The sequence below is a fragment of the Protomyctophum bolini genome (genome assembly GCF_963924005.1).
Source record: "Protomyctophum bolini genome assembly, chromosome: 9".
NCBI lineage: Eukaryota > Metazoa > Chordata > Actinopteri > Myctophiformes > Myctophidae > Protomyctophum > Protomyctophum bolini.
In genome coordinates this window covers 18,779,029-18,801,686 of record NC_137870.1, presented here as the reverse complement: position 1 = coordinate 18,801,686, position 22,658 = coordinate 18,779,029, and the positions used below count along the sequence as shown (strand labels likewise).

The following is a 22,658-nucleotide window of genomic DNA, read 5'->3' as shown; positions in this document are numbered from 1 at the left end:
ACTGTCTGTGTGTGTGTGTGTGTATGTAATGAATAGGGCCCTCACTCATAGAAAGACAATCACCTTCACAGGAACTGTAAGATTGTTTCCAGATGCCATGATACATGAGTTACTGCACACATACATACAGTACACACGTACGTGCATGCATGCATGCAAGCACAGATACACACACACACACACACACACACACACACACACACACACACACACACACACACACACAATTCACACTGGCCCCCCTTGTGGAGGTATTAGTCACACCACATGAGTCCTCCATCTAACACACATCTAGCTCATTGCTCTGCCTATGACATACTGTAGGCTGCTTTGAGCACCGTTACTGTACTTGCACGATGTAAGTAAAGTAAGTAAGTAGCCTTGCCGAGCCATGAGGCCCATAGGGCAGGAGCCTATCTCCTGTTTCTGTAGCGTGAGGCAGCTTGATGTACAAGGTCGCCCCCTGGACATGACACTAATGTGTCGCAGGGACTCACCCCCAATCCAACCCTTGATGCTGAGTGCCAAGCAGGGAGGCACTGGGTCCCATTTTTAGAGTCTTTGGTATGACCCGGCCGGGGATTGAACCCCGACCTCCCAGTCTCAGGGCGGACACTCTAACCACAAGGCCATTGAGCCTGGTCTGCACGACGTACAGTACATGAAACTCCATTATTGCACAATACTCATTGCACAATTTCTAGAAGTGCTGTGTTGCAAAATGCATCATCACATTTTCAATATTCATCAATCACCGGCCCCTGCCTTTTCACTGTACACACACACACACACACACACACACACACACACACACACACACACACAGACACATACACACACACACACACGGCCATCTAGGGACATGTGGGCACCTGGACAACTGGCCATCTAGGGACATGTGGGCACCTGGACGAGTGGGCACTTGGACAACTGTCCATAGGGACATGTGGCAGGCGGACGAACTACATCGTCAAGCTCATGTAACCATTATTTGCCATGCCCATATATACTTCCCATGCAGCAAAAGCCAAATATGGTCTGTGTTGTTCCACCTCAATGTGCCATCAACACAGCCCAATCTTAATATTACTAGATATCTAGTAATATTAATACATCCAATTGATATAGCATTTTTCTAAATACTCAATCGCTTCAAAGAAACAAAATAAAAACTACTTTAAGTGGGCTACTCTGAAATAACCGAATGTGTTGCTTTTTGTATTTCATGTTGATTGATTGATGTAATACTTTATTTGTCAAAAATGTAAATACCACAGAGGTAAAGTGTCATTGTGGTCCTGTGTATTCAATTCATCAACAGAGCATAGAATATTAACACATGAATACATGTCATCAACAAATGCAAATGTACAATAGGTACTTCATCTGTCTGTCTGTCTGTCTGTCTGTCTGTCTGTCTGTCCGTCCGTCTGCCTGTCTGCCTGTCCGTCCAGCCATGTCTGCCCGTCCGTCTGCAGATATTGTGCATCTATCTACATGTGCAAGCATGTAGTGCTTATAAATTCTAACAAACTCTTAACACAATGTATTATGTGTTATACAAGCCAGTAAGCTACAACAATTTCCTGAAACATCCAACAAGAACAATTCAAAGACACCATGGGGCAATGATGAACAGACAAAGCAAGAATGACATGCTGTTGATTACAGTAACAAGGAATATTCTGACAGTGTCTCTTTTTTTCCTACCTATAATCAATCCCATGGTTTGGACCTCTTGGGTCGTACAACTTGCTGCAACTAGCTCTGAATTTAGTACATTTGATTCATTTCAGGGCAAAAACATTGGTGCTAGAACGTATGACATGTCACACAGAGTGGGGCTACAATTAAGCAGACAAAATACTTTGTTCAGCGATGTGAATCATTTGAAGATGTTTGATACGTGAGTCAAGGCCTGTTGAGTAATGCTGTGGGTTATTTTTCTGTGGGTCTTACTGGTTTGTAAACTTTATATCCAAAGATATGTCAGCACTGACATTCCTTCATCCTGTGTCAGTGTCGATGATGGGATATTGACAACAAATTGGGGAACATTCTGAGAGTCTGTTCCAACACAGATGTCAATACTGTACATCTCCACAAGAGACCATGGCACAATGGAGTCTCTTCTAGGGAGAGTCACGCACACTGATGGGAGCGCCATTCACCTCTTGCTGCTAACATGCACAGGCACATTTAGGTTTAGGTTTTCTATGGACAATGGACATTTGAGGATTTCCTATGATAACTTGATAAGCAATGTTTACGCAAAGAGGGCCCTACTGATCTACTTTACATTTTGGGTTCACCTCACCCATGACAACGGTAACTCTTGATTAATACATAGGACCACAATGGAAACAAGCCCCCAAGGCATTTTGTGTTATCCTTTTTATATTACTGTATATGCCTGCTAAACTTGAGGTTTACGGGCAAATCTAGTGCCCAAATTTGCCTGTTAACTCCTAATGTAATTTTGTTCAGCTTTCTTGGACATTTCAGCAACTCGTTGCTTGTTTTTTCTGCAGTTTGTCTGGAAAACACATCAGTCTGCAGACCTTTACTGTTGTATTTCTGCATTTTGTTTTGTTAAAGCACCTTGTACAAATCAATATTTGTGGTGTGGGTAATGCCTGAATCCAAACTAATTGGATTCTGAACTGGGTTTGACTGCACAGTGCACACCAAAATTGATGCACACATAGGATTAATCAGTCATCCCTCTGCCGTGACAGTAATTCCATCGGCTCTGGCTTGTACCATCCTGTGTCTCTCTACAATAAATGTGTTTGAAACACCTAGCTGTGCCCCTGAGTCACAGAGGAACCCAAGCCACAGGCGTGGCATTGTGGCAACGACACAGATGTACGGCCTAGTACTTATGTTACTTTAGAGCAGTGGTTCTCAAAGTGGGGTTCTGGAAACACCCACTGTTCCTTGGGGAAGTGATTGATATAGGAGCCAAATGGACCCTTACAGGTCTGTAACCCCGACAAATTGTGTTAAATTAACGCTGATTTTACTGGTGTAGACTCGGGTCACAGATATTAGAAAATGGGGGTCCTTGGCCTTATGCATATCAAACTGGGGGTCCTTGGAATGAAACACATGCTTTAGCAGCACCGCTAGTGAGGAAAGAAATGCTCACTGTATGTCTCTCTCTGTCTTCCATGTCTGCTACAGGTAACCACATGCTGTTGCGAGTGCTGCCATCAGTCTACCCCAAACAACCAGATGTCATCCACCATCATCTAGGAAGCCTGACGGCTATGATGTCACAGCTGGACTCCCCAGAGCAGCAGCACTTGATCAGGCTCATCCAAGTGGTTGCTGAGAAACACCCACTGGTGAGTGTTGTTTGTGCATGTGGTTGCATTTAACATTAAATCTGGGGGTGCAGACGTCTGTCCGACACACCAAAAGTATGACCTGCGCGAATCACCCGTCGCCCCCGACATGCGTTGCTCCCGACATTGCGTCCGCGTGCGGTTAGTGTTTGGGTAGGGTGTCGGACTAATGACTGTCAGACTCTTGGTATATGTCGGAACACATGCCTGCACCCTCAAGTGCGTGCGTGCGTGCGTGCATGCGTGCATGCATGCATGCGTGTACTTATATTACATAGACCCCCCACGTATACCAATTTGAGAAATAGACATTGTGAGGACAATTTTGAGTACATAAGTCTGACGTCACATCAACAACTGTGTTGCAAAATTTTTAGTGGAAGAATGAGGTTGGATTTTATTCAAAAGATAATGGATATGAAGCATCAACTGATGGTGAAAACTAATTTAGAGGTAAACGTAAAAAAATTGAGTTAGAAAATAAATGTCCGCCTACAAATCAACTACTATTCTCAGGCTTAACGACATCTCACATTACACATGTGTCCGGATCCCAGCACTACCGTTGGACATAATCAGCATCACGTCGTGTTGCATTGTATTCTTTTTCCTTCTGTAACAGAATGGGATTCTCAGTTGTTTCACCTAAATATTAACACACACTCATAACTAGTATAGAATAAAATCTAAGGAATCTCAGGAATCTTTTTGACGGAGCGTGACATGCTTCAGTGGGGATCACATTGATTTCCTACCACAGCTTTCAGATAGGTGGGCCGCATACGCTTTCAAGATGTCCACGTGGGCCCTGATCCAGGAAAGATTGAGAACCTCTGTTCTATGGCTAAAATGTATGCATTAGAATGATTAGATGCCTGTTAGCTTAGTTTTCTTTTCTTTCTTTTTTGCCAAGTTGCAACACAGGCGCTTGTCCACATCATGTGTTTGAAAACTTGCCAGAGTTGTTGATATTGCCATGGCTGGGAATGAACCAGCGTCATACTGGTGTAAATCACTGGGAATGAACCAGTGTCATACTGGTGTAAATCACTTGAAGAGACTCAGCAGCAGCAAGGAAACGGAGCGGTGCTTTTCGCAGAAGGAATTACGCAGCAGGAGTTCCCAGATGTCCCATGTTGGAATGCTGAACACTTCTTCACAGACTCATGTGGAACATATTGGAGAAGGGAACGGAGCAGGGAAAGTACCAAGTATACACTACAGCACATGTTGCAGTCTGCGTGCGTGCGTGCGTGCGTGCGTATGTGTAACTAAAGGAAATGAGTCTAGTGCGGATAGAGCGCTATAGGCTTGAGCTGGCCTGATGAAAGGAAAGCGGTCAGAGAGAGTTGAAATCACAGAGGAGCAGCAGATCTGTGACAGCTCATTTGGACTTTTATGCCATTTTGTTTATCTAGGGTGGTCATGTACTCTACCTCATTTAATTCATCTCTGTCTTGCTGGCACACACCAATGTGCACATGCAACCAGCCAGGCACCAGGACACATCATACCAATGCACATACACACACACACACACACACACACACACACACACACACACACACACACACACACACAGTTCTCTGTGAACTGAGTAAAAAGTAGAGTCAGTGCTTAATTTCCTGAAAAATTCATTTATTTTCCCACACTGGATCCTCCTGCGCAGTGACTCAAAACAGTACCCCCGGGTTGACTCATCTCAGCTCTTAGTTTTAATTGAATTCCTTTTGACCAAATCATACCTGCTGCTAATCGCCCCGGTTTATTTCACCAGGATTCTCTCTTAATTTACCCTTCAAGCCTCCTGTCATCCTGTAAATATCCTGTTCTTTTAAACTTTTCTCTAAAACGGGAAATCCCCAAAGTAGACTCTTTTTATTGTGTGTGACCTGTCCTGAACTGTGGTTTGGGAATAGCTTTTCTTCCTTGTTTTGCATTTTGTTTAACAACTGGGAAATCCCAACGTGGGCTTTTTTTTCTCATTGTATTAGTTTTTAGTGTCTATTTTGTGAACTTGGTCAAACCAGTAGTAGGCCTACTTAAAATAAAACAACAAATAAAATATTACGGAAATTAAGAGGAGAAGGTGCACTGCAAACAACAACACCCCACCCCATTGGTGTTTGAAAATTGTCCCTCATTTTCAAATGACAATGGCCAGGTTTTCCAAAAGAATGTTGTCCCGTGCGTAGCTTGCACAGGTGTGCAGCGCATGGATACATGCCCAGAAGGCCGCCAGAAGGCCACACGTAGAAGGTAACCAGTTTCCTGAAAGCCTAGTTGGTTACGTATGGTGCAGCCAATTAGGCATTACGACTGGCTTTGGGAAACACCAACATGCGCCGTAGATTCTGCAGAGCACAGCCTTACGTGTCTCATTAACTGGCTTCGGGAAATGCACACGTAAGGCATCCTCCATGAAGTAATTTAGAAGCAAACCCGTTTCCCAAAAGCCTTTGTAGCCTACACACAACTGTCTCACGCAGCCTCAGAATACCTCAGAATCAGATCATGCCGTGGAAATGCCGAGCGACAGATTTTATCCACACAGTTTTAGAGTCAGCCTTTTGTTGTGAATATCAGTCAAAGTTCACTCCTCTCACCTGCTGACAACAGCACACACACACATACATACATACAGTAGGCATGTAATGTTGCAAAATGTCTGCGTGACTGCGTGTGAGTTTGTGCGGGCGTGTATGTGTAGGCAGACAACGTGCGTCAGTGTGCGATGTCAGTGCCTGTACAATAGCACGCATTTCTCCACATGAAATTTACGTTGATCCCTTCTCTCATTCTCTCTCTCTGTCCTGCCCACTCCCTCTCTCCATTCCTCTCTATCTCCCTCTCTCTCTCCACTTTAAGATGCTGAGCCCACAGGTCCCCTCACTGGTTGGTTATCTAGGGGACCGTTCGCTGACCGAGGCCCTACTGGGCGCTCTGGTGGACGTTTCTCAGGCCAGCCCTTCCTCTCTGGTCAGCTTCCTGCCAGCTCTGAGGACGGTGGGACAGCAGTGTCCTGCCCTGCTAGGCCACATAGCCAAGATCCATGGAGCTGTGGCCATTATCAATGAGGTAAGATCCATATGGAGCTGTGGCCATTATCAATGAGGTAAGATCCATATGGAGCTGTGGCCATTATCAAAACACTGGGTCGTTTAAAAAAAAACACACAGACAGACACACATGCGTGTGCGATGAGATCATAGAGATTCATGTGTGTGAAGACGGCTGCATAATGGCTGTTCAGCTGTACCGTATATGGTCCAGTCTGCTCGGTACAATCCTCAGTGTTAACCACATGAACCCTGTGCCATAGACATTTCACTATGTGAGATGTTCTGCCTGTCAGTGTCACGGTACCAAGAACTGGCGGACCCAAATGCAGACACAGACAAAAGTTCGACAGTTCAAGGGTGTTTATTGAAACAAACTGCCATGGCAGGCAGGCAGGCAGAGCAGAGCAAGGTCCAAACAGGCTGGTCAGTGCATGGGCTGGCAGGAGGCAGGCAGGTGTGGTACTGTGGTCACTGTGGTTGATTCAACAATCTGGCGCTGGTGATGTGGGAAGGCCAGGGCTTTATAGGCTGGAGGTGATGAGCTGATGGCAGGCAGGAGCGTAGATTGGAATGAAGGGACTGGAAACAGGTGAGCCAAGTGGTAAATGGAGCCAAGCCTACGCCCACACACACGCCCACACATAGCACAGACACTGACAAGACAGAGAAGAAAAACACAGCCCTGCCTGGGACTGTGACAGTCAGGACGTGAAGCTTGCCAAAGGCTGAGAGTGATGGTGGGAAGGACTGTATCTATCCAAGTTTATAATAATATCAAAGCAGTGTTTTTTTTTTTAAACCCAGTGATCTGCACCTAACGTCACGGATACAGTATTAGAAAAGGGCAGTGGTCAACCTAAAGCTGGCAAACAGTATGGAATATCAAAAGCCTGTTGGTATTTGTAAATGACTCACAAGACCATTTGTACTTAACCAGTGACATCTTGTGCCCCTATGGGTGGAAGTGAAATCGCATTGGCTCTGCTTTTATTAGTGGCCCCTCAATTATACAAATTTGGGACAGACCTCACACAACTTTCATAAGCCAATCCGAATGGAATATGAACAGTCTGACTGATACATCTTAATGTATGACTACAGACAGTGTGTGCCGATTTGTGTGAGTTTTGGACAGAACGTGTATGAGTATAGTAGCAAATGTGTTTTGAAGATGCAAAATGGCGTCAAATCTTGAAAGCGGAAATGGATTATTTTTGATGGTTTGACATATACACTTTAAAAGTTATAAGCCAAAAAGTGGACCGGCCTGTTTTTTGTTTTTTGATAGAGGATTATTGTGCGCTGAATGGATCATTTTGAAAATAAAGTTTGGGTCCCAATGCTAGAATCCATCAGGTCCACTCCTACTCCTAATGAAGCCTCATGCAAAAGTCAGTGCTTTTATCCGCTCTTTATTGGTAATGTTAATATAAATAGGGTTAAGTCACTGGACTACTTTCTGCCCGACAGCATTTGTACAGTCTCCGAGTTAAATTAACACAAAGAATTTTGCTTGATGTGTGTCCAGCTCTTAATGCTCGCCTCCAAGCGAGGTAGAATTATGGACAGTTCCAGCCTTGCTTACTTCAGGCTTGTCTGGTTTCCCAGATTGTGTGCTGTAGACAAAACATGTTTTTGTTTTTGTCCATCCGGAACCTTCACCCTGTCATCGTCAGATGATGAAAAGGTGTGACTGTTAGTGTGGATCTCTGTGGGCCATGGTGGAACCTTCACCCTGTCATTGTCAGATGATGAAAAGGTGTGACTGTTAGTGTGGATCTCTGTGGGCCATGGTGTTGATACAGACACTGGAACAGTGAGATCCACATTAGTCCGCTTGGCAAGTTATGTCCTCCTGTACACACATGCACAGTTTGCACACACATGCACACACATAAACTCTCCCACATGCATGGATGTAAACACACACAGCAGGTGTTTATTTGAATGTGTATGGAGGGAACATGTGTTCTCTATTCTGCTGCCTGCAATATTATAATCATATTCAGAGAGACCGGGTCCTGGTCTTATCAGTCAGCCCCCCGCAGGGGGCAGTCTTATCTCTTATCACATCTCAACTTTGGGAGAAAAAGGCAGGAAAAAGTGATCTCAAGAGCACACCTTGAGATCACTCAAATAGTAGAAATAGTAGGCCTATGTAAAACAAAATAATCTGAGATAACCTTTAACCTGTGTCAAAGAGAACAAGCACTCATAACAACAATAGCATCAAAGCAGTAAGCACACACGCACGCACGCACGCACATGTGAATGGGGAAAGTGAGATTCGGCTTGAATTACAATTTGAAATACAAAGCATTTTTGGAGTGTTTTATGCACAGATAGATCTTGTGTTTGTTTTGTGTATCCTGATGACGGCTTGGCACAAAACAAATTGAGCAAAAAGTCTGTAGGGATGGCTGTTTAGTATAGGAATCAAACCCTAAACCTGAACGGAGAGCATTTATTTTATTTATTTTTAACACCATGCTCTGTGCAAACAAAGGCCTTTATTACGACAGCTGTCTGGGCTTTACGTGGGTTGTAGTACTGTACCAATAATCAAACTGTCATTTGCCTTCAGCTAAAGGAGTGAATTATACAGCCTTTTAATTTCTATTAGTTTATTTAACTTTCCCCATGTGAGAGTGATGGTTCTGTGAGTAGCACGTACAACAGTTCAGTAGTTACACACTAAGGACTGAGAGAGTGTTTGCAGAGATCTCCAGAGAGCGAAACAGAGGAAGGGAGCACATACAGTACGTGTGTGTGTGTGTGTGTGTGTGTGTGTGTGTGTGTGTGGTGTGTGTGTGTGTGTGTGTGTGTGTGTGTGTGTGTGTGTGTGTGTGTGTGTGTGTGTGTGTGTGTGTGTGTGTGTGTGTGTGTGTGTGTGTGTGTGTGTGTGTGTGTGTGTGTGTGTGTGTATACTTGTATTACTATACTTGTGGGGGCCGTTAAGTCCCCACAGGTATAGTAGAATTTGAGACATTGACATGGGAGTACCATTTTCCTGCTCCTTACAAGAAACATTGTTGTTTTATGGTTAAAGATTTGTATAGATGGCTTTACAAATTTGGAAGAGATTCAAGTCTGAGGTTAGGTTTAGGTATTTAGAGGTTAGGTTAAGTAAGGGATTACGGTTGGTTATGCCTGATTTATATATGGTACTTTGTTGCGTGCCGGTGTAAACTGACGATCTACAAGCTCACAACAAGTTGCAGGCTAACGCGTCGCTGGATCTGCAATTTTTCGGCTGTTTTCAGCTATTTTTGATGCTGTCCTACAACGGTGATGTCTCCACAAGTATAGCAATGTGTGAGGTGACAGGAGGACAGAGTCTGAGGGCTCACAGTCTCTCTCCCTCGGGGGGCATTTAAGGCAGTTTAAGAGCAATTTGGGGAAATTAAGGCACAGGGAAAGATACACATGACTGTGTTTAAATGGGACGTGATCCCTTATGCATGCGCACCCACACACATAAACACGCACGCATGCACAGATGTGCACAGACGTGCACTCATGTGCTTACAGATCACAGAATGGAAATGGTTATGAAACCTGCTGGTACTTAAGGTCTTAGCCAATGGCTTCCTTAGAGAGGGTCTTTTCCCGCAATTTTCATGTCCAAAACATTGCCAACCCCCCCCCCCCCCCCCCCCCTCCGCACACACACTCACACACACACACACACAAACACACACGCTGAAGAATAACACTGTCATATGAAGATTGAGTGATGTGAATACAATTACACATATCGGCAGACACACACACACAGACAATGACTCCCGAAGCCACACTCACAAAACACACTGTTTGGTTGGAACGCACTGTCATGTCTTTCATCACATCAGAGCCGTTCGGAAAAGAATGGCTCCAATTTCTGGGAAATGCCTCTGCTAAGACCTCCTAGTGATGGTTGGGGAGCGCGTCCTGTGTTTTGGACTCAAACAAAAGCACACGGACTCGCACACACACACACACACACACACACACACACACACACACACACACACACACACACACACACACACACACACACACACACACACACACACACACAGTCACACACACACACACACACACACACACACACACACACACACACACACACACACACACAGTCACACACACACATACACAGTACACACACTGTTGGCCGGACACCTTGTATCCCCAAGATTTTACTAGGAATTGTTTGTTAATCTTTTTTGGTTAAATATTTATAAAACCCACATCCATTTTTTTCCCCAATAGAATAAATAAAATTGGCATTTAATTAAGACAGCAAAGATATACAGGCACCTACACACATAGCACAGAATGCACACGCGCGCGCACACGCAAGGAGACACATAGTATACTGTACGTGCATGACTACTTGAGCAGATCGGCTTGCAATACTGGTGTTAAAACAATGGTGTGATTGGAGCTGACAGGCAAATTGTTCCATGTCTCAGAGGATGTGTGTGTGTGTGTGTGTGTGTGTGTGTGTGTGTGTGTGTGTGTGTGTGTGTGTGTGTGTGTGTGTGTGTGTGTGTGTGTGTGTGTGTGTGTGTGTGTGTGTGTGTGTGTGTGTGTGTCATTTGTGACTCATAGAAGCTAATATTTGTGTGAGTAAGCTCCCCCTTGGAGGGGTCACTGCCTCTACTTGGAGCGGCCTCTGTCCTCACTTGGATGGGTCCCTGTCTTTATACCACTGTGATGTTTTGGAAAACATCGGTTGGTAATCAAACACAACAGCTCTGAGCTTGTCTCCAAGGTCCCTTCCATGTTTTTAGCAAGCTTTTTATGTTTTTCGAGCTAACAAGAACTAGTCAGTTCTTTTATTAAGGGGCCAAGCATGTACAGTAGTGCTAATTGTCCCTTCTTAAGACCCTACCTTTTACTATTATTCTTCCGCTGATTTTCACAGTTCTGGCCTAACGGTGCAATATGGTAGAGAGTCATGGAAAACGGTCAAGAAGTGAAACAGACTTTCATCAAATTGAAAAATTCAAACTTTGTACAGGGATATAGCTCATGAACCGTTTGGCCTACATCCATGAAGGTCAAGGGTATGATCCCTGTCCCCGAGGGGTTGATACTATAAGGTCTCAGAGGCACTAGTTGCCCGACAGGCGAGTACAGGTCCTGTTCTACTTGACCAAAGGTCATGCCCATTGGCCTGGAAAGTAAATTGTCCATTATAAAAGGATTCATTTTTACTTTTGGGGGTGGCGGATAAAAAATCCAATCAATGTTTATGCCAAATACTTACATACTGTAGCTATAGGACTATGGCTTTGTAACACTTGTTATTTTATATTTTTAAGTGTAGCAACAGTGAAAATGGCACATTATAGGTAGATAAGCATGGTCTTATTTTACATTCCACAGACCAGAAGACAGAGCGCTCTGGCCACGTTCAGGTGTTTAGCAGATATCTCATGTTGTGTTTATAGGCCGTTGTATCCCCTCTCAAACAAGTACTTGCACCCAGTCGGTCAACCTGAAAGCAAACTCCACCTGCCCGGAAATTTTGTTTACCTGCCAGAGGCAGGTGAGCAACCCTTAGTGTCAATGCCTTGCTCTCCTGCGTGCTGGACGACCACCTCAGATCTGGCCATATCCCCCTGTAGGAATTATATATGGTCTTTATTATTATATAAGGCTTTATGCTTTCCAGCTGATTTTAAACCAGACTGTTGTAGCTGGGTGCGTAGAGTGGACGCCTGTTAAAGACAAGGTCACTAGTTCGATTCCAGGCTCTGGCTAAACCAACTGGCCAGGAATAGTGATGAAAAGCTAAACTATAGCATATTTAGAATAATTGTTTCTGTTCTGTGGATGGTGCAGAGAAATTGACAATCATACAAGTAACATAACTATAACACATTTATATGTATTTATTTATGCAGTGTATTTTTTTTTCTCACATAACGCTCCGCGCAGATACAGCACTGGAACAATGGAACGGGGAACCAGAACAAAGCAGCCAAACAAAATTCTACAGGTTTTTACTAGTGAGGAGCCATGCAATTTTAAAGACACAGGCCAGGGAAGAGATGATCGTAGATATAGTCAGGTTGAGGTAAAATAACTCTGAGGCTATCGTCCCACCAGCTCTGAGAATCAGCTACAGAAAGTAGCTGTTGATGGGGAGACCCATGAAGGTGATAGAGTTAGCAGTTAGTAGCGCCAGGTCTGTGTTGATGGGGAGACCCAGGATGAAGGTGATAGTTAGCAGTTTGTAGCGCCAGGTCTGTGTTGATGGGGAGACCCAGGATGAAGGTGATAGAGTTAGCAGTTAGTAGCGCCAGGTGTGTGTTGAAGGGGGTGGAGGAGTTCTAACTGTCTAACTCTCGCTCTGGACAAATTGGCTTTAAAGGTATATTCAGTGATTTCACTTAATTCAAATATCACTTTTTGTTTTGTTTTGTTTTGTTGTGATAATCCTCCCCACTATAGAGTGTGCTGACCATATAAAGGAGTTCCTCCCTGTCCCCAGTTAACACTCTAATTGCCCGGGGTTATTTAATCCATTAAATTATAGCGTCCAATCAATTTATAGCACTTTTACAGATGGACCAGATGTTATGCCGGATGTGGCTGTAGCAGCTAAATGTAGACAAAACACTCTCGATGCGATCAACAACAACGGGAGGTAATTAAATCTATCGCGACTAGCGACTGGACAGCGGGGGGCCGTCTATCTTTTCTTAGAATTGGACGAGATGATTTAGATCGCGAGTTATTAACGTTTTAAGATTTTCGTTGTCGTCGGCTAAACAGGGGGGGAACATTTCGATGACTTCTCACTGTTGCGCAACATTGAGGATTGCATAACAGGCGCTCCTAGGCTGTGGAGCGATGGATCCGTTTTCATATCAATAAACTTTGTCTTTCGAATAAAACTTCGTCTTGGGCGTCGGGCGTTACTAATTGAAAGGCTGGTGAACTTCGTCCTGGGCGATTGGGGTGTTACCCCCTGGGGTCAAAAAACCGTAGGTTTCATTTTTGGCTAGGTGGCCCAGCCTTCATCCAATCAGGATAGAGAGGAGCCTTCCGCCAATCATGATCGAGCGGGGGCGGGCCTTGGTGTGTGTGCTGTTGGCCTGTTGCATGTCCCCCCACTGTAGTGCGTTATGTGCACATCTTGTTACCTGCAGACCGGGAGGTTTTCAAAATCACCCAAATCACTGAATGCTCCTTTAAATGGAATTAAGCTTTCTACAGATGGTCCATGGGTGGTGGTGGGTGGATGGGTGGAGGTGGGTGAAACACATTGTCACCTTTTTCACCCTGGCACTGTTAAACTAACCTGACTCTGCCAGATGGGGGCGGTATTGAGTAACCATGTGAAACAAATTTGTGTAGCAAGCTTCTTGGATCTGGCAGCGTCAGGTTACTGTTAAACAGGAGGTCGGTAGATTGTGCAAATCACCTCTTGACCCCCAAATTGCAGTGTGCTGCTGCTGATTGACAAACAACATACCCCTTACTATATCTCCTCCCACACCAGTGGCAGGGTCCTCAAAATAACAAACATACGGAAAAACAACACACTTCTCGCAATATTGTGAATTAACCTGTTGGCTGTACACCTGTGCTGTGACCCGACACCAATCAGCCTGCCCCATACTAATACGGCGCAGAATGCAGCTAAAACGAGACGCAAAATGTTAAGTCATTTGTTTACTTAAATCCTTTAGGCAAACTTTAAACTTTTTGAACCACTCTATGAAAACAGTCATTACATTCTCCCTACGTGCTTCAATGCGGTTTACCTGCAGTAGGAAACTGATGGCAGAGCTGACAGTGGTTATTTATCACTCCCATTCGGCCTTGGAAACCAGGCAGAGATTTACTGGAATGAACCCAGTTCTGTTTTGGAAAGTCTCATATTGCCAGTGGTGGAAAACGTATTCAAATGTTATACTTAAGTAAAGGTATCAATACTGCGATGTGGAAATACTGTTACTAGTCAAAGTCGGGAATTCAAAATGTACTTGAGTAATGTATTGATTTCAAAATGTACTTAAAGTGGAAAGTGCTCATTATGCAGACTGTCTCGTTTCACAAGGTTTCGAATGTGTACTATGTATTAAAACAAATATTTTGAAAATAGCTTATAGATCGGCTATTTTCAAGTGGCCGAATTGTAGGTCTGAAGTGGTTAGTAGTAGTATTATATGTTTTGTAATAATTATCTAAATCTACAAAGTACAACTAGTAACTAAAGTTGATAATTGCAGTGGAATAAATGTACAATATTTGCCTTGAGATGTACTAGAGTAGAAGTAAACATACTGAAAATTGGAAATACTCCAGTAAAGTAAAAAGTAATATTTTCCCCAACGATGATGAATTGGTCTGTCCTCTTTACAAGGCCAGTCCTGTAATCACAGGTGTGCTACTGTTCTGTCCAATTTGCTATCAATCAATCACAGTTTATGTGTGGACCAGGACACAGAAAACTATTTGACCACCTCCACCTCCTCCTTTTTTAGAACATTTTTACAGGCTTACTACCTACAGTAACTAAGCACTTAGCTTGTCAATAATGTAGGTGTTGTTGTGTTACATAAACTGCCATTAACACAATCTGCCCAACCTGTTAAACAGAAACGCAGTGCAGTTGCCAGAGATATGAGACAATCTTTGTTTTATCTGAAAAAAATAAGAAAATAAAATAACGCAACTTTATGTCTTGGCACAGGTAGGGTATGCTGCTTAGAGAGAGAGAGAGAGAGATGAAAGGCAGGTGGTATGGGAATGATAACAAGAGGAGAGGTGTAGGTGTCCTTATTGTGCTTTGGTCTCACATTGGTCGCCATTACCGAATCATGAATCACAATACTATTGTATTCCATGAAGGGTTCTTAAATAATAGATTAGGATAAAAAGTTGGTTTTCCAGAACTTTCCAGCAATTCAAAGCAGTGTTTTAATAGTGACACACATTGTCTGTCACAGCTGGATAAACAAACACATGCTGTTGGTTAATTGAGCTGTTGATTTTTCCATCATAAAGCATTCTCCAAATAGCAGAGATGAAGGGAACTGTCTTTGGGGACATTGCCTCATCTTGTGTCAGTTCTGAAGTGGCGCACACACACGCACGCACACACGCACGCACACACACACACACACACACACACACACACACACACACACACACACACACACACATATAAAAGCATTTGAAATATATATATAAATAAATTGTAAATGTACTTAGTTTCTTTACACCAATGAACAAATGTTCGCTACAAAGTGGAGACTGCAGGATAGGGAACTATAAATCACTCTGCATATTTACTATCTCTCCTCATATACAATATAAATTGGCCTTTCAATCACAATATGCAGCCAGGCAGCCAGCCTTGAAGCTGCAGGGGAGAGTTGAGCAGTGAACAGGAACACATGCAGATTCATGCACCGTAATCCAAATTAACACTCTGGATATTACTGTGTACAAGTTTTGTGGATATGTGTGAATATGTGCGTGAATTACTGTGTTATTACAATTAGATTGTTCTTTAGGCTTATAGGCCTGGACTTGGACAAATATTGATTTAGAAAGATGATCTCTTGAGATTGTCCTATATCTCTGACCCACAGAAAATAGTTCAGATAATGAGAAAAAGCACTTTAATGAGAGATTAAATGGAACCACATGTTGAGTTGGCGATGTACAGTACATGTACATGCGCACAAGTCAGCTGTATGTTATATTGGCTCAAATGTGTTATGGCATATTACCAGATAATAGATAATGGTGCCTATAGATTTGCAAGCTAAACAAATGAGATGACAGATTTGAGGCTGCTTGTGGGAATGGAAATATACAGAACTTAAGATATTAGCTCTGTTAAATGACTATTAAGTCAAATGTCAACCTGGCGCACATCTCAGGGGGATTAGGTTAATGGAAGAAGTAGGGTGGGGGTGTGTGTGTGTGTGTGTGTGTGTGTGTGTGTGTGTGTGTGTGTGTGTGTGTGTGTGTGTGTGTGTGTGTGTGTGTGTGTGTGTGTGTGTGTGTGTGTGTGTGTGTGTGCGTGTGTGCGAGCGACTGCGTGTGTGTGTAGGTGCGTCCGTGCGAGACTGCGTGCGCGACTGCGTGTGTGTGTGTCATTGCTTTCTGGCTAACTTATGAGCAAGTGTTCATGTGCGTGCTTGTCTGTGTATTTGAGATGTCATCCTACTGTAAGCCATATACGTATTAGATCTGTCGTCCCCAAGTGCTTCATTGGGCAGAATACAACCAAGGCCAGAGAGTGATGTCACTTGGGAAATGTGGACTCCAGCGGTCGGTTTCAGTTAGCATTTTGCGAGCACCCACTAAGAGCCAAGTCCATGTGTTTGCACTTATTATAGTTTGTCACGATTTTGCAAGAATCACATTGGGTGATTGGGCTGCAGCTATTCGGGAGTAGGGACGGAAATGAGTGTGTAATTATGTTTTGTAGTGGTCATCCCTACCTTAACTTCCTGCGACACCCAGAACTGTGACGGGACGCATCCCACTCCAAACGCTCCTCTTCCTTCCTGTCATCTGGTCTCCCATTCATTCAGCAACAGCCTTTGATGTTCGCACTAATAAACTATTTATAATATTTCTGCATGCTGCATCTGAACGGCGTCCAAGGACAGAGAAGGTTACTATGAGAACATGATGAAGACAAAGCTGATAAAGATGATGAAAAAAATTGTGAAAAAAAGAATGTGTGAAAAAAAATGCACACTGATATTTGAACTCGCAACTCTACATGTAGTGAGGGAGTATCACTGCTGTTACATTTATCACAAAATATCTTAAATCAAGTTAAATGCTGGTGCATTTTAATGTGCAACACAATGTTATGCCACTAAATTGTAATTGACACAAGCCTTAGATAATATATCTATAGATAAGCAAAGATATTTCAGGCTTTGAAGGGCTTTAATACAATATGCCATCATCTGCAAGACCCATTGGTTTAATGTACAGTATAGTGCAAAGTTTGAAGGCTATAGTATATAGGCACACGCCTCCTTGTCAGGAGCATTTAGGGGTTCACTGTCTTAATGAGATCAAAGAGGTATGTCAAATCACCCAGACATGCAATAGTATAGTTAGTATCTGGACCCTGCATACAGGAAAGGCAGACGTTTCATGAAATCTTTTTCACACACAAACATATTATACACCCGTTCAAAACTATCTCAAACATTTGGGAAGAGTAGGTGTTTCTTTTAAAGAAAAAGGAGGAGGAAGAGAAGAACGAGAAGATTAGTCCTGACAAATACAAAGGGGTATTCTAAAAAGATAATGAATATTTGTTATTATATTTCATCCTTTCTCCTCTCCTGCTGTATCCTTACATCAATATCCTTCCGAATTCTCTCTCACTTTACTCCTCTCTCCCTTCACTCTACACTACAGTCACTTGATATATGGCATGAACCCTAGTCAGCAAACAGCCAACAACAGGGTAAACGGTCACTTGAGTACCGGTATAATGCAAAGAACAATTATTTAGTGCTTCAAAGTAACAAACGTTTAAACTTAAAATCAGTTTAAACAACATGCTATGAAAAATAAATAACATTCTTAGCACTTGTGGTCAATAACATACATTGCATACTGTATGTGAACAAGGGATCCCCTCAAAAACGAGATGATACTTGATACTTGATACTCGAGAGGTTTATCTTAATAAAGAAACTTGTAACCTGCTTAGTATAACTAGCAAAGGTACAATATGTTACATAAGGTGTTCTAGGGGGCGAGTCTGAATAGGTGGGTTTTCAGAATGCAGCGGAAAATGGGGAATGAGTCTGCACTATAGTCCTGATGGGGGTCGGGGTGGGTGGGGGGGGCTCTTGTGTTCTCTTTCCCATCAGTGAAGCGATCTGTTGACAATTTTTTCCCCACAATATCTTTTCTTTCTCTCTCTCTCTCTCTCTCTCTCTCTCTCTCTCTCTCTCTCTCTCTCTCTCTCTCTCTCTCTCTCTCAGGTCCCTTAACCAGAATCATATGTGTAGCTCGTTGGCAGAGGTTGGCCTCTCAGTGCTAAACAGCATGTTTCCACATCTGAGTTTAACCTTCTCCACGGTCTTTTACCTGTCTGACTTTTTGCCATTGCTCTTCATTTGACTACCACTGCACACAGTCTACGGCACTGGTTTTCAAAGTGCCATATACACACACCTGTATTGCCTGCAAACTAGCCTCTATAACGCGTGTTATCACTCTGTAAACATTTATTTGTCAAATATAAGGTTTAACCACCAAGCCCTGTTTCATGCTTTCTCAAAATGTGATACCTTGTGAGCTCAGTGGCCTGGTAGTGTCTTCCCTGAGAATTTCTGTTGTCACAAAATCCCAAGGTACTCCCAAGGTCTCACGGCACCAGTGGTTTGGCAACCACTGGTGTGTGGTTGTAGCTTCAGGCCTTAAACTCCATGGTCTACTCACTTTAATTTCTAGACCCCATTGTTTGCAGTTTGCACTGCAATTTATATTACATCAGACTCTGGGTTTCTCTATAACCTTTGCCCCGCTGTCCTCTCCAGAACCATGCACGGACCTCCTTGGTGTACCTGGTGTCACTCCTGGGGAGCATGGAGCACAGCTTCCACCACACTCTGCTGCTGGAGATCAGAGCCCTGACAGACCGCTACCCGAACATACTGGGAGGCTGTGCTAAAGACATCTACAGGATGAGCAACTCCTTCACTGCAATAGCTAGGCTCCTGGGGAGGAGACTGGAAGAGAGTACTAACATACACTGCAGGTTAGTACAGTAGATTCACAGACAGTAGTGGACCAAAGTATTCTGATTTGTTTTTTACAAATCTGAAAGCCTGGGACTACAGTCATGCACAGAGCCTATATGGCCACAAGACATTTGCTCTCTAGCGCCCACGTTTTGTTTTCATGGGTTAATAATGGAGGGAAATCCGGCTGCAGTGGATCAGGGGTAGAGTGGCCGTAGAGCAGCCAGATGGGAATGGTGGAGTTCCCAGTTGGATCCCGGGCTCCCCCAGAGTCAGTGTCGACGTGTCCTTGAGCAAGATGCTGAGCCCCTAATTGCTTCAGAAGAGCAGGCTTGCATGGTTTCCTCCATCATCCGTGTATGCATGTGTGTGCGAATGGGTGAATGTAATCTATCTATCAGTATATCAATCTATGTGAAGCCATTTCGATAAAAGCGCTTAAATGCACCATTTACCAAGCCTCTGCTTATGGCTGCTGATAAGCATACAACATGTATGCAGTTAGGGGCAAAAGAATAACTGTAATAAACTGAAATATTCATTGCATCACGGAGGAGCTCCCAGGTCGTGCAGGCATGTGTGCCTCGTGCAGGCATGTGTGTAATGATATTTCATGGCTGTACAATAGGTCATACTGCTGAAAGATTTCATTTTTCAATTGCTTGGTATAGAGTCCCTCTTTTGCCAATGGGAATAACATTTGGATTTTGACATGACCCTCTAACCTCTACCATTCTGGCAAGTTTTGTAAAAAAGCGACTGTGCCAAAACTGTGATGATCAATACAATAGGGTGCCTACGCACTTCGTGCTTGGCCCCCTAAATAAATAAACCATGGCAATTTATCATTATTATCACCACAAATCAGGCACATTTCAAATTGTCTGTTCCTCAGCCCACTGTGTCACCAACAACTGCCAAAATAATCTGTCACGTCAACAGTGCTGTCAACTAGTTTAATGAGTGAAGTTCAGAGAAAATCCAAATATACAGTGACAAAAACACCCCAAAGGAGTTGGGAGCTATAAATAGACAATCCAAAATAGTCTGAATAGCGTTAAGTTAACCCATATAACTGACCTTTAACCCCTCATATGCATGTTTTTTAGATGCTTTCTCATAATGGTTTGAATCCGGTATGTCCGGTAAACTGTAGTCATGCTGGACTTTCTGGCTGTCCATTTTTAGATCTCAACATGACCTCTGGGATACACACACACGCACATGATTATGCAAAGTTAATGCAGCGATTGTAAAGAACCACCACATGTTACAACATTATGGCCGGAGATAAAACTGTGATTATACTGTACGTAGGTCAGCTCTGTAGTTCAAAGATTCTCCATAAACAGCCGGCCAGAACTGTATTCCAGTTATTCATATGGTTCACCTTAAAGCCATGCACAAGACTGTAACAACCCAACCAGAATCCATATAAAGCCCAAACACACAGCATGGCGTTCGTAATTTTAAACCACTCTGGATTTATTGCATTACTATAATGTTTATAGACCATTAAAACTGAAAGAAAATGGCCTATAGGCTATCAGATTCTGGTCAATTGTAGCCATGGGAACCCACACATGCCAAAACAAATGATCAGTTTCGTATTAATATTTTTGGAATAAACATCATCCAACTACTCAAAGTGCTTTACAGTATGTGCACATGGCCACATGGGTGCATGTGTCCACATGGAAGTACTGTTAAGTATAATTTTGAGGTACTTTTACTTTACTTGAGTATTTCCATTTTTCAATATACTCCACTCTCAGAGGCACATTTGTAAAAGATCTTAATAACTCCACTTCAATTATTTGACAGCTTTAGTTACTATACCTGTAGTTGCTCTGTGGAATTTGATTAGTATATTATAATATAGTATAATAATCAAATAGCAGAATTCAAAATAGCAGATAAATGTGACATTGTCAGCTTGTAGACTGACTATTTTCAAAACATTTTAGTACTTCAGCAGAGTATATTTTGATGCACCTTGAATACAGGCCTCTTACTTGTTACAGAGTATTTATTCATTGTGGTATTGCTACTTCTACATCTGAGTACTTCTTCCAGCATTGGACACATGCATGTGTGTGTGTATTCATTCTGTCTTTGTGGGTGTCGTGGTGTGTGTTTATACTGTATTAGTGTATTGTGTATATGGACCGGGATTCAGCTGGTTCGCGTATGGGAATGGCACGCACAGTCCCATCCAAACCAGAACATTGTGTGAAAGACAAGACAAGTGGCTTCCAGAGGCTTTGCTTGTGGTCTTTGTGGAAGAACCATAGAGATAGGGAGGGGGAGAGGGGAGACGGCACAGGGAGCGGAGATACTGTAGGACAAATGGAATGGTGGAATGGAGTGAAGACAGAAGTGAAAGATGAAACTATGGTAATGAGGATTGATTGGAGAGTCTGAGAGAAACTGAGAAGATGACATAAATGTACATTGTAAAATGCCAAGTGAGACCAAACTAAGGGGTTTGAAAAGAAAGTTAAATAAAAACGAATGTCAAATCATCTTTTGGTTTCTCCACCATCATATCTGATTTCATGTAGGTTATTTCATGTAAAACACCAACATAAAAAAAATGAAATAAAAAATAAAGCGAATGACTATTTCATAATATTTCAAACCTATTATAACTCTGGACAGTCTGGAGTAGGCCTACTGTCATTTAACTCTGTTACATTGTTATATTTGTAATTGTAACCACGTGAATACATTATAAATGTATTCATTCACGTACACAGTAAAATGGTCATTTCTAAATGTCACATTTAGAAATGACCATTTCACTGTGTACGTATGTTACAGTCAAAGGTTGTTGTTTTTAATAACTTATGTACAGTATCATTATTCGAAAAGATAATAAAATCAATTAAATTATGATGCGGTGACTTTACCGCATCATAATGTCACCTTGCACAACAGCTGATGTCTGTGGTTGGCGTAACTATGCAATAAACAAATACCAAACGACTCGCCCCTTTACCAACTCGCCGGGCGTAAAGCCGGCGGAACTGCGCAGCCTTTAACCTTTAATTTTCGGGTGAATTAATCACATGAAGAAACCTGATGACCTGATGGAAATGTGCCGAATGCACTAATTTATTTCACATGGTCTGTGCTTATAATTTGCTTGACTTTTCAACCTCTAGCACTACGAATGACTATAAAGAGAGAGGAAGAGAAAGTTAGGTCAAGTGAAGTGAGAAAGATCAGTTAAGTTCACTGATCTTTAAGTTTAAACAAACAAAAACAAAGTTATGAATGTATAAACATGCCTGGAGAAGCCACTTGCAAGCCCCTGGAGGGTTTTTAAGCTTTCTCCTTCACATTTTCTTATTGACCTTGTGTATCATTTCCGAAATATTTTTGTATGTGAAAATAAACAAACAAACAAACAAACAAACAAATGTTTGGTGCAGGGAAAGCCTAGGGACCCTTGATGATGCTCCCAGCTAAATTATTCTACAAATGCTTCCTAAATC

At 42.8% G+C, this 22,658-nt stretch overlaps 1 protein-coding gene across 1 annotated transcript in view; it reads left to right on the top strand.

The window, feature by feature from the left end:
• Positions 1 to 22,658, top strand: part of veph1 (ventricular zone expressed PH domain-containing 1) — a 127,457-nt gene that overhangs the window by 43,366 nt on the left and 61,433 nt on the right. Inside the window, exons 4-6 of the mRNA XM_080772242.1 lie at positions 3,187 to 3,350; positions 6,219 to 6,428; positions 18,955 to 19,175. Of these exons, the coding sequence (XP_080628368.1) occupies positions 3,187 to 3,350; positions 6,219 to 6,428; positions 18,955 to 19,175 (595 nt within the window). The remainder of the gene's footprint in view (positions 1 to 3,186; positions 3,351 to 6,218; positions 6,429 to 18,954; positions 19,176 to 22,658) is intronic.